The following is a 12,983-nucleotide window of genomic DNA, read 5'->3' on the forward strand; positions in this document are numbered from 1 at the left end:
CACCCGTCTCGGCCTCCCAAAGTGCTGGGATTACAGGCTTGAGCCACCGCGCCCGGCCTCTTAGCACTTATGAAAGATCATTTGTAGGCTGGGCACGGTGGCTCATGCCTGTAATCTCAGCACTTTGGGAGGCCAAGGCAGGTGGATCACCTGAGGTCAGGAGTTCAAGACCAGCCTGGCCAACATGATGAAACCCTGTCTCTACTAAAAATACAAAAATTAGGCAGACGTGGTGGTGCGTGCCCGTAGTCCCAGCTACTCAGGAGGCTGAGGCAGGAGAATCGTTTGAACCCAGGAGGCAGAGGTAGCAGTGACCCGAGATCACGCCACAGCACTCCACTCCAGCCTGGGTAACAAGAGAGAAATTCCATCTCAAGAAAAAGAAAAAAAAAAAAAAAATTTTATAACTTTTGGATTAACGGTTTAGCCATTTATCTTAGCCATATCTACTGCTAATATGATACAGTTGACGTAGCCTATGAAACTCTTTTTTTTTTTTTTTTTGAGAAGGAATCTCACTCTGTCGCCAGGCTGGAATGCAGTGGCGCGATCTCGGCTCACTGCAACCTCCGCATCACGAGTTCAAGCAATTCTCCTGCCTCAGCCTCCCGAGTAGCTGGGACTACAGGTGCATGCCGCCACGCCCGGCTAATGTCTTTTGTATTTTAGTAGAGACAGGGTTTCAACATGTTGCTCAGGCTGGTCTCGAACTCCTGAGCTCAGGCAATCCGCCCACCTCAGCCTCCCAAAGTGTTAGGATTACAGGCGTGAGCCACTGCGCCCGGCCATACCTTACTTTTATGTTTTTTGAGACGAAGTCTCACTGTGTTGCCAGGCTGGAGTGCAGGGGCGTGATCTCGGATCACTACAACCTCTGCCTCCCGGGTTCAAGCAATTCTCCTGCCTCAGCCTCCCGAGTAGCTGGGACTACAGAGGCGCGCCACCATGCCCAGCTAATTTTTGTATTTTTAGTAGAGATGGGGTTTCACCATGTGGGCCAGGATGGTCTCAATCTCTTGACCTTCTGATCCACCCGCCTTGGCCTCCTAAAGTGCTGGGATTTCAGGCGTGAGCCACTGCGCCCACCCCTTACATTTTAAATACCATAGGAGAATAATGGGTTTCATGTGTCTTCATTAATTCACTTAATTTAACACATGGTTTTGGGGGTACAGAGCACTACTGTGCTAGTGATAGGTGGCTATTGACAGACCATGCACTGATTTGTCATGACAGGCTGCCCTGGCCATTTGATGAGCTTGAGTGCTTTCAGTGAAGCCCCTGGGAAGCTGTGTTCTACAGAAATGATGACTCCACCAGTTGATTAGGGATGATGGAAGAAAAACCGGGAAAGCTGTAACTGGAAAAGCCCTACAGGTCTGTTGATTTTATTAAACACCCATGTCAGATTTTAAGTCCTGTGATATTAAGTGATAGTATGAATTAATCAAGTCCTTAGCCAACTCGTTTCTAACTCAACTAGTATCTTTCTTTGGGGGCAGACATTAAGAACTACAAAAATCTCCGAAAACACACAAAGCTAACACCAACATTTTGGGATCTCCTAGAAAACATGTACCAAGTCATTACATTGAGAGCTTCCATCTCTGAGGCCTGGTGTACCAAGGACGCCACCCACCAATAGCTTGCTAGGCGAACCCAAGTAAGCAATGTAATATATATTTAATGTCCTTGTAAAAATAAGGCATAAGCTGCCTCTCCTGGACAAAGGCCTGATATTAGACATAACAACAGCACTCTAAACTCTTTAGAGAGGCTATGAAACTCATGGTATGATGATAGCTTAAACTGTGCCTTACTGACGCAAATGTGGGCAAGTTGCTTCTCTTGGGACTTACATTATTCCTCAGCTGTAAAAGAAGAAGACTGGATCAGGTCAAGGTTTACAAACTATCCTTATAGATACCTAAATATTCCTGGAAGGTACCAAGTGATGGTATCATCCAATCCTCCAGTTTGTACAGCTCTGTTCTTTACTTACAGGTTAGCTTTTTTTTTTTTTTTGGGATGGTCTCACCCTGTTGCTCAGGCTGGAGTATAGTGGCGCTATCTCGGCTCTCTGCAACCTCTGCCTCCTGGGTTCAAGTGATTATTTTGCCTCAGATTCCTGAGTAGCTGGGATTACAGGCGCCCACCACCACACCCAGCGAATTTTTGTATTTTTAGTAGAGATGGGGTTTCACCATGTTCGTCAGGCTGGTCTCGAACTCCTGACCTCGTGATTTGCCTGCCTGGGCCTCTCAAAGTGCTGGGATTACAGGCATGAGCCACTGCCCCCAGCCTAGTTACAGCTTAGCTAGCCCCAAAATTTAATTAATTTACATTAACTTTTAACTTTTCTCCTTAGGGGTGCAATGATGAGAATAAATAAATAAAAGGTTAAGAAACACTGAGTCAGGCTGGGCGCGGTGGCTCATGGCTGTAATCCCAGCACTTTGGAAGGCCAAGGTGTGTAGATCACCTGAGGCCAGGAGCTTGAGACCAGGCTGACCAACATGGTGAAACCCCGTCTCTACTAAAGAAAGAAAAATTAGGCTGGGCATGATGGCTGATGCCTGTAATCCCAGCAACTTTGGCAGGCCGAGGTGGGCAGATCACAAGGTCAGGAGTTCAAGACCAGCCTGACCAACATGGTGAAACCCTGTCTCTACTAAAAATACAAAAATTAGCCGGGCGTGGTGGCGCACACCTGTAATCCCAGCTACTCAGGGGACTGAGACGGAAGAATTGCTTGAACCCAGGAGGTGTAGGTTGCAGTGAGCCAAGATCACACCACTGCACTCCAGCCTGGGTAACAGAGTGAGACTGTCTCAAAAAAAAAAAAAAAAAACTGGGCATGGTGGCATGTGCCTGTAATCCGAGCTACTTGGGAAGCTGAGGCAGGAGAATCGCTTGAACCTGGGAGGTGGAGGTTGTAGTGAGCCAAGATCATGCCATTGCACTCCAGCCTGGGCGACAAGAACAAAACTGCATCTCAAAAAACTAAAAAAAAATTAATTAATTAATTAATTAATTAAGAGAGTCAGACCTCCTAGGTTATAGTCCTGATCTGTCACTCATTAGCCACTTGACCTTGGACTAACCAAGTTGCTTAACGTCTCTAAGCCTTAGCATCCTCATCTGTATCACACGGAACTTTTGGATAACAATGTTTAGCTAAGCACCTGGCATATATTAAGAGCTTCATAAATGTTAGTGCTATTTTTCTTACGTTCTGGTTGGGAGAACTGAGGAAAATTGTAAGCAAAAGGAATCAAGATTAAGGGGATTACACGATGCGGCAACATAAGAACCTACCAATTAGTCCTGTGGTAGCAATGTCCATAGACATCATCCCTGTCTCCTGGTTATCCTTGTGGCTTTGAAAAATTATAAATGAGAATACTTGGCTTAGCTTACCTTTCTAATTCCCTTATCAATTATGAACGTTGCAGGAAGAGAACAATAACAAGGGTTGCCTTGGCTGTAGGAAGCTTTCTGCATAGGAAAGAGCCTTGGCCACTTAATCTACATGATGATCTGTAAGGCTGAGAGCCTGGATCATGTCACTGGACTGCTTTGTGTTCCTTGGAAACTAGCGCTGAAAATGTGAGCTAGATTCCATCTCAAATGTCCTCAGAACATTCGTGTATAATGTGAAGGTGGGGAAGTGACGTCTAGAATAAGTCTCAGGGACAGAATGAGGCATGAGGATCCAAAGGTATCAGTTCACACACCACATTGAGAGGAGTCAGACAGTAATTAACATTTATTAAGCATTCTCTGGTTGCAAGCTTATGCTAGATAAGAACTCTAGCTAGAACCATGCAAAAATTCAAGAAAACGCTGTCTTAAATGGCTTAAATAACTACCCTGTAGGAGTTTAGGAACTGTTTATAACTTTTTTTTCACTGCTGTTACCTTATTATGCTTATTATTCTGGTCTATGCTATAGACCAGAAGTAATTAACAAACACCTACTATGTACTAGACACCCTAAAGGGGACACCTCTGGATGACTTACAGGGACAGCACCAAAACACATGTACCATGCTTACACCGCATGTCAGGCACCGTACCACGGCCTAAGGAAAAGGAGAGGCGAATAGACAAACCAAAGTCCTGCCTCTAATGAAGTGTAATCTAGCTAGTAGACTAGATCCGGATTTCTGGACAGCAGGATATGACTTAATAGTTGAAGGTAAATGCAAATCAGAGTTGAGGACAAGAGAAAGGTCCAAATCACTAACGGAAATTATGTTTTTGGTACTTCAGGACCTTTCTCATCTCCCTAAACAATAGAAGATTCAATGGTGTATTCGTTTTGGTTTTTTTTGAGAAGGAATTTTGCTCTTAGTTGCCCAGATTGGAGTGCAACAGTCTGATCTCGGCTCAGCTGACTGCAACCTCTGCCTCCTGGGTTCAAGCAATTCTCCTGCCTTAGCCTCCCAAGTAGCTGGGATCACAGATGTGTGCCACCACGCCGGTTAATTTTTGTATTTTTTTTAATCTATTTTTTGTTATTATTATTTTTTTGAAACGAAGTCTTGCTCTGTTGCCCAGGCTGGAGTGCAGTGGCGTGATCTCCGCTCACTGAAAGCTCCACCTCCCAGGTCCATGCCATTTTCCTACCTCAGCCTCCCAAGTAGCTGGGACTACAGGCGCCCGCTATCACGCCCAGCTAATTTTTTGTATTTTTTTAGTAGAGACGGGGTTTCACTGTGTTTATCCAGGATGGTCTCGATCTCCTGACCTCATGATCCACCCGCCTCGGCCTCCCAAAGTGCTGGGATTACAGGCGTGAGCCACCACGCCCGGTCAATTTTTGTATTTTTAGTAGAGACGGGGTTTCACTATGTTGGCCAGGCTGGTCTCAAACTCCTGACCTTAGGTGATCCACCTACCTTGGCCTCCCAAAGTGCTGGGATTGCAGGCATGAGCCACTGTGCCTGGCCCAATGGTGTAGTCTTATCTGGCCCAATCTCTCCCACTTACTGGGGGTAGGCAGGATCCAAGGGCATGAAATGAGGTACTGGCATTGTTGCCTTCACCATGGAAACATCCAAAAGCACATGTAAAAGGATAACATAAGGCCAGGCGTGGTGGCTCCCACCTGTAATCCCAGTACTTTGGGAGGCCCAGGCGGGCAGATCACAAGGTCAGGAGTTTGAGTCCAACCTGGCCAACACAGTGAAACCCCGTCTCTACTAAAAATACAAAAATTAGCTGGGTGTGGTGGCGGGCGCCTGTAATCCCAGCTACTCGGGAGGCTGAGGCAGGAGAATCACTTGAACTCGCGAGGTGGAGGTTGTGGTGAGCCGAGATGGCACCACTGCACTCCAGCCTGGGCAACAAGAGCGAAACTCCATCTCAAAAAATAAGATAAATATATAAATAAAAGGACAACATGGTGAAATGGGGACACTACAAGGTTTCGTTGAATAGCCTGGGCTTGCCAGAGGAACTATAAAATGGGCATCATAATAATCATCCCTATTTCTCAAACTTACTGTGAGGAACAAGGTGTGATAACATCTATAAAAGATGTATTCTTTGCTCATGGGAATATGAAGAATTACGTATCTTTTGCCTTACTCTAAATTATAATTAAATTAGGTAACTAGGCCAGGCGCAGTGGCTCAGGCCTGTAATCCCAGCACTTTGGGAGACGCAAGGCGGGCGGATCACCTGAGGTTGGGAGTTGAGGCCAGCCTGAGCAACATGGAGAAACCCCGTCTCTACTAAAAATACAAAATGGGCTGGGCGCGGTGGCGCACGCCTGTAATCCCAGCTACTCGGGAGGCTGAGGCAGAATTGCTTGAACCCGGGAGGCGGAGGTTGCGGTGAGCCGAGATTGTGCCACTGCATTCCAGCCTGGGTAACAAGAGTGAACTCCGTCTCAAAAAATAAAAAATAAATACATAAATAAATAACTGGGTACTATCATTAACCTAGTGAGACTGTATCATACTTCCTTTTGTTTTGTTTTTTGAAGAAAACAAGCTGATTCATAGTTTTCCCCCACAAAGAACCCTGCTGCCAATACCAAATGAAAGAAATGGGGTAAACCTTGCCTGTAGCACTGGTCTATAAGCTCTCTCCTGGCATTTGGTTCAGAGAGTTGAATAGTAAGTAACCACTGCCACTACACAGTGTCAAGGGACAAAAAAAAAAGTCACTATGCAGGGCCACAATCACTTCTGCAATATTAAACCAAAGGCACTTGTTACCTGCTTAAAGCTGAAGTCAACTTGAATCATCCCAAATTCAACTTTGTCACGATATACACCCAAATAGTGCTTAATGATAGATCTGAGACATTATTGAGTGGCTATGACACAACATGGGCTGTACAGGCCTTATAAACAGACAGGGTCTCTGTCACCCAGGCTGGAGTGCAGTGGCATGAAAATGGCTCACTGCAGCCTTGACCTCCTGGGCCCAAGTGATCCTCCACCCGCCTCAGTTTCCCAAGTAGCTGGGACCACAGGTACACACCAGCACACCCGACTAATGAAAAATATGTTTTTTGGCCAGGAGTGATGGCTCATGCGTGTAATCCGAGCACCTGGTGAGGCTAAGGCAGGAGGATCACTTGAGCCCAGGAGTTCGAGACCAACCTAAGCAACAAGACAAGACCCTGTCTCTACAAAAAAAATTAGCCAGGTGTGGTGGCGCATGCCTGCAGTCCCAGCTACTTGGGAGGATGAGGTGGGAGGATCGTTTGAGCCCCGGGGGGGGGTCAAGGCTGCAGTGAGCCTTGCACGTGATCATGCCACTGCACCCCAGCCTGGGCCACAGAGCAAGAGACCCTGTCTCAAAAAAAAGAAAACAAAACAAAAAAAAACACATTTTTTTTTGTTGTTGTTGTTGAGATGGGATCTTGCTCTGTGGCCCAGGCTGGTCTTGAACTCCTGGACTAAAGTGATCCTCGTAACTTGGACTCCCAAAGTGCTGAGATTACAGGTGTGAGCCACCACGCCCAGCCGGATGTCATTTCTGAAGAAGAATAATCACAGAGAAACATGAATAGAGAGAGGGCTCTTCAAATTGCTGGTCTTGACAAAGATTTGCTTCCCTTGCATTTTTCCCCTTGATGCAAAATAACTGCCTTTTATTGAACTACACCCAGTTTGACTCACAGAACTTGAAGAAATTATAACCTAGATGACTAGATGAACACAGTAATCTCCATAGACCATAGGAGATTGCAGTGGATGGCAAAGTGTTACTAAACAAAAGGAGGAAAGGTCAGATGGAAAGCTGTACACTTACGTCCTTCTCCTGGATGGTGCACTCCTTACAATAATACGCATCAGAGACCCCAGGGCCTCCACAGATCACACAGCGTCCCTGGTAAGATCCGTAGTTACACTCATCACATATGCGCACCAGAGTGCAGGGACGCACATAGGAATCACAAATCACACACTTGCCATCACCTGTAAGGAAGAGAATGGAGTCATACTCACAACAAGTTCTTCAGTCCTCTACTATCTCCTGCCATGGGGAAATACACTAGTCTTTTGACAGTGACTTTAGGGCCCTCCTCTTGGCATCACAAAACTTGGTTTACCCAGTATCCATCTCAAGTCCCTCAACATATACAAAAGTTTATCAATTAACATATGTAAAGAGCCTAGAAAAGCACCTCGGAGATGATAAGCCTATATAATTGCCAGCAAAGTGCTGTGTGTTAAGGAGGGGTCATGCTACTCTGGCGATTTTTCCTGTTGAAAACTAGAGAGATACAGCGTTAAATATGGAAGTGGCAGTGGGGAGACAGAGGGGCCTTTGGTTGAAGTCCAGCATTCAGTGTTCACATACTTCCAGGCACATCTACTCAAAGCCCTCTTTGTGGCACTTTTGCTGGTTCCATAGAAACTGGGAGTGGGAAGGGTGGGCTGTTGGGACGGTAGGTTCCACTCACATTTTTCACACAGTCTTCCGATGGCTGCAAGATGAAAGACGGTTAAAAAGTGCAATTAGAAAAAAGGTTTTGACAAACAGGGGAAGTACATCCTTGAGCTGGGGGTAGGGACAGGAGTAAGGACGGCAGTGATACCTGCGGATAGCCATTTTATCATTACAAATTTCCAAACGAGCCAAACCCACAGCCCAAGCACCCTTCTGAACCTCCTCCAACGTCCTGGGGCAAGCTCTGAGTTTCTGTGGACCTGGGCCAGACCCCACCCCCGATACCTGCCTGGGGCTCCCAGCACGCGCACCCCCGCCCTCTTCCCATCAGAGGCCACAAACCTGCGCGTTCCTACAACACCCCGCGCCCGAGAGGCGGGAAACGTGGCGCCAGCGAGGCAAGCCACTAAGGAAGTGATGGGAACCCCCGACCCCCCAGCTCCTAATACCACCCCTACCCAGATAGACAGGGGCAGGGCGCAGTCTCACCAACACCAGCCTGCTTGCGGCAAAAGATCAAATCAGGATGATGTTTAGCCATAGCTCCCAATTAAGCCGGCCACCGGAAGCTTCGAGAACTTCCGTCCGACCTTTATCTCCCATTGTTCCTGCCTCCACGTCGCTGTGATTGGTCCTTTAAGCTTCCGTCAGTTTATGATCCTTGCACCAGGCCCCTCTTGCTCTCGCGCGAGTTTCTGTCGCTGCTGGATGACCAGGTCCTGCCAGGTGCATGAAAGTCTTAAAAACTCTCCCAGATTTGGGTGGCAGAGATAACTAAAATTTGTACTTGGATAAAACATATTTGTGCTTGGTATCTACTTCTGCAAGTGTCTTTAGGCAGTTCTATTTCCTCTTGCGTGTCTGTTCATTACTCTTGAGCTCCGCTCATTGCGTTTGCAGGGTTCAGGCGCCTCTAGGGAGGCCTCGCCTTCACTGTGACGCCCCACTCTTCCGGGCACGCCCCTGCCCAAAGGCTTTAAAAGCCGCCGTTTGGGACGTCACTTGCATGCGACCTCATCTTTGTCAGTGCACAAAATGGCGCCCTACAGCCTACTGGTGACTCGGCTGCAGGTGAGCGAGCTCAGGGACCTCTGGGTTCACGGGGGCGGGGTGCCTCCTACTGTGCCGGCGGCTATGGGCGAGGCAGGGCGAGGCGGGCCCGACCTGGGGCCAACTTGTCGTGTACCTGTTCCGGTTGTGGGCCCAGCACCCGTGTCCGCTCCTCTGGTGCCCTAGGTCAAGGCGTCCCCGGCACAGTCAGCTTTCCTGGCCCTGTCTCCGCCTCGCAAGAAGCGTGGGCCCAAGCAGCGGCGGCCGGGTGAAGAGCGGAGGCACCTCTTTCTTCTTTTTGAGGACAGCATTCCCTGCTCCCGTGGGGTGTCTTTTCATTCCTCAAGGTGAGGACAAGGTGACTAGGGGGCGCGGTCGTTGTTGAGCCTTCCAGGCCCAGTTCCTGAGGCCTCACTTCCCATCTCTTAGCAACAGAGACATGACAGCATCTGCGGTTGCCAGGCCTGGAGTCTGGAGAAGAAACTAGGACCCTGTACCACCTTTTGAGGACCCTGCGGAACATGGAATGCCCGAGGGGGGGAGGTGGTCTTCTGGGCCCCTACGTAGTAAATAATAGTAATAGTCTCTCACGTTTGCACAAGATTTGAGGACTGTTTTTTAATTCTTCATAATATTATTTGATTCATGTAATCATAGGAATGAGATAATTTTTCTCATTTGATAGGTGATAAAACTGGTAGAAAGTAGGTGGAAGTTCTGGTTCTCAGAGTGTCACCGAAGTGCTGTGGCAGAAGCGTGGGCCCTACCACCACTGAGTTCTTGTTTATGTCAGCCTGCCCTCACAGAACTTTCTGAACCAGGGTGCGATTATTTCTGTTTGTCAGAATGCAGTACGAATATTTTGAGCTCACAGTAAGTTGCTTGTCAAATATGGGAGGATAAGGAGACTCCAGTTTGACCTTGACTCCCCCGTTAGGAGCTATCTAGAAAGCTGACCGACTGCCAGATGATTTTTTCACTTCTAACTTGACAGCCCTGGGAAGGTGTTATACTCAAAGGTTCAATGTCACATGTGCCCTCTGTTAATAAAAATAAAGCAAGCAAGCATCTGTAGACATTCTCCGTAAACCTTTCACAGTTAACTTTGTGAATCTTTTTTGGATCAAGTGGCGCAACTTTGATAATAGAATTTTACAAGTTGTTATGCGTTGTACTTTCAAGAAGCATTGTGGTACTTAAAGTTATTTTTTTATTTTTATTTTTATTTTTTTGAGACAGAGTCTCACTCTGTCGCCCAGGCTGGAGTGCAGTGGCCGGATCTCAGCTCACTGCAAGCTCCGCCTCCCGGGTTTACGCCATTCTCCTGCCTCTGCCTCACGGGTAGCTGGGACTACAGGCGCCCGCCACCTCGCCTGGCTAGTTTTTTGTATTTTAGTAGAGACGGGGTTTCACCATGTTAGCCAGGATGGTCTGGATCTCCTGACCTCGTGATCCGCCCATCTCGGCCTCCCAAAGTGCTGGGATTACAGGCTTGAGCCACCGCGCCCGGCCACTTGAAGTTATTTTAAATCACATGGTTTAAATTTAAACCATGTGGTTTAAAATAAAATATTTTATCCGAAAGAAAATCTTTCTGACCTCAATTCTGGGCAAAGGCAAAGGATTGCACCTAATTATCTCTTCACATCTTTTTTTTTTTTTCCTTTGAGACAGAGTCTCGCTCTGTCACCCAGGCTGGAGTGCAATGGTGCAATCTTGGCTGGCTGCAACTCTGCCTCCCAGGTTCGAGTGACTCTCCTGCCTCAGCTTCCCGAGTAGCTGGGATTACAGGCGTGTGCCACCATGCTTGGCTACTTTTTGTATTTTTAGTAGAGACAGGGTTTCACCATGTTGACCAGGCTGGTCACAAACTACTGACCTCAAGTAATTGGCCTGCCTCAGCCTCCCAAAGTCCTAGGATTACAGGTGTGAGCCACCCCATCTGGCCTCTTCAGATCTTTTGATTCTCTAGGTTAATGATGTAGAAACAGTTGTTTCTTCCTGTCTCATGAGTTAAGGGAGTCAGGCTAGATTATTTGGTAAGATAAATGATTATAGAGTTCTTGAACTTGGAAGAGAAGAATAATATCACACCATTTTGAACTGAAAAGGATCTTGGAAAGTGTGAGTATTAGACTGGTGTAAAAGGAGATCTGGGCTGTAGTTCATACTCTTTCCTGATCCTGTGACCTTGAGTAAGTTACTTCCTGAATCCATTGTCAATTGAGGATGATCTTCATTGAACAAATGTATATTCAGCAACTGGATGTTAGAAAGTGATGAGTAAGTAGAATGAGTTTACGACCATCGTGTTGACTAACCTCTTTTACAGGTGGAAAATTTAAGACCTTGAGAGCCTGGGTGACTTCCAGTAGCAGAGTCAGGATTAAAATCCTGGTCTCCTTATTTGTTCCTTCAGCTGAGATGAATGAACAATATTATGCAGTTTGCACACTGCCTTCCGATAACCAGGCTGTCACGGTTTCTCTGAGAAGCTTGTACATTGACCTCTTTTGTTCTTTTGTGCTTAGATACATTTGAGAAGTGATGGTTACTACCTTAATAGTCATATATGCAAAACCCTATGGCTGTAGTCAATTCATTCCTACTTCATTCACCATATATTTACTGAGCGCCCACTGCTTGTTCTGAATACCGTGGTAAGCAAAGACGGTCCCTGTTCTTGTGGAACTTCCACTGTATTCTATTGTACCTGACTGCAGAGGGTCTTGGAGATCTTTCTCAGCCAAATATGGTATTTTTCTTTCCTTGGCTGGACCAAAGGTGAAGGTAGATAATAGGATGGGTGTTACTCCCAGCACTAAGAGTACCTAGCATTTATCTTCCTGTGTATGACCAATTTCACATGACTCTGTGAGATGAGTCAGGCTTATTAGCCTGATTCATAGATGAAGAAACAGAATTAGAGAGCAAACGTAGTGTTATGGTTGAGAGCATGGACTCTGGCATCAGACAACCTAGATTTGAATTCTGTAATAACTCTAATACTCATATAGCTGTGGTTTTGGGTAAGTTACTCAACCTCTCCGCACCTGTTTCCTTGCCTTTAGATACAATAAAAAGAGTATATCTGTTTCAATCATGTAATAGTTGCAAAGTATTTAGAACCCTTCCTGGTACTTAGTAAGGGCTATATAATTGCTAAATAAATATGTGGCCAGGCACGGTGGCTCACGCCTGTAATCCCAGCACTTTGGGAGGCTGAGGCAGGTGTATCACAAGGTCAGGAGTTCAAGACCAGCCTGGCCAATATGGTGAAACTCCATCTCTACTAAAAATACAAAAATTAGCAGGGCGTGGTGGCTCGTGCCTGTAGTCCAAGCTACTCAGGAGGCTGAGGTAGAAGAATCCCTTGAACCCAGGAGGCGGAGGTTGCAGTAAGCTGCAATCACGCCACTGCACTCCAGCCTGGGTGACAGAGCGAGGATCCGTCTCAAAAAAAAGTAAGGCCTAGGCCCTTATCAGTAGTTGTTAGTAGGTATGATTTGAATCTGGACATGTCTGATTCCGAAGCCTGAGGGCTTAGCAACTGGCGCTATACTGCTTCCATTTGGCATCAAGCTCAACCTGTGGATCTGGGCACCATAGATGCACCATAACCTCAGAACAGTGCTAAACTGAATGTGTACTCTTGTTTGACAATACCTGCTACCAGGTAGTAAGATTAGAAACAAGAAAATAGGAGGTGGGTTTTCTTTTGTTTTGTTTTTTAAAGAAATGGGGGCCGGGCGCGGTGGCTCAAGCCTGTAGTCCCAGCACTTTGAGAGGCCGAGACGGGCGGATCATGAGGTCAGGAGATGGAGACCATCCTGGCTAACGCGGTGAAACCCCGTCTCTACTAAAAAATACGAAAAACTAGCTGGGCGAGGTGGCGGGCGCCTGTAGTCCCAGCTACCCGGGAGGCTGAGGCAGGAGAATGGCGTGAACCCAGGAGGCGGAGCTTGCAGTGAGCTGAGATCCGGCCACTGCACTCCAGCCTGGGCGACAGAGCGAGA

General features: G+C 47.0%; 2 protein-coding genes across 2 annotated transcripts in view; one reads left to right on the forward strand and one right to left on the reverse strand.

Moving 5' to 3' along the window:
- Positions 1-7,020: 7,020 nt before the first annotated feature.
- Positions 7,021-8,548, reverse strand: PHF5A (PHD finger protein 5A). Its single transcript, XM_017870291.1, has 3 exons — positions 8,407-8,548; positions 7,931-7,954; positions 7,021-7,442 (listed from the first exon to the last, which is right to left on the reverse strand). The coding sequence occupies exons 1-3, from the start codon at positions 8,456-8,458 to the stop codon at positions 7,252-7,254; spliced, it is 267 nt and encodes an 88-aa protein (XP_017725780.1). The 5' UTR covers positions 8,459-8,548; the 3' UTR covers positions 7,021-7,251.
- Positions 8,549-8,635: 87 nt separating this feature from the next.
- The window catches only part of ACO2 (aconitase 2), a 67,553-nt gene continuing 63,205 nt past the window's right edge, over positions 8,636-12,983 (forward strand). The window contains exon 1 of the mRNA XM_017870242.1: positions 8,636-8,988. Coding sequence (XP_017725731.1) covers positions 8,953-8,988 — 36 coding nt within the window. The 5' untranslated portion in view covers positions 8,636-8,952. The remainder of the gene's footprint in view (positions 8,989-12,983) is intronic.

The sequence above is a fragment of the Rhinopithecus bieti genome, unplaced genomic scaffold (assembly GCF_001698545.2).
Source record: "Rhinopithecus bieti isolate Rb0 unplaced genomic scaffold, ASM169854v2 scaffold_4967, whole genome shotgun sequence".
NCBI lineage: Eukaryota > Metazoa > Chordata > Mammalia > Primates > Cercopithecidae > Rhinopithecus > Rhinopithecus bieti.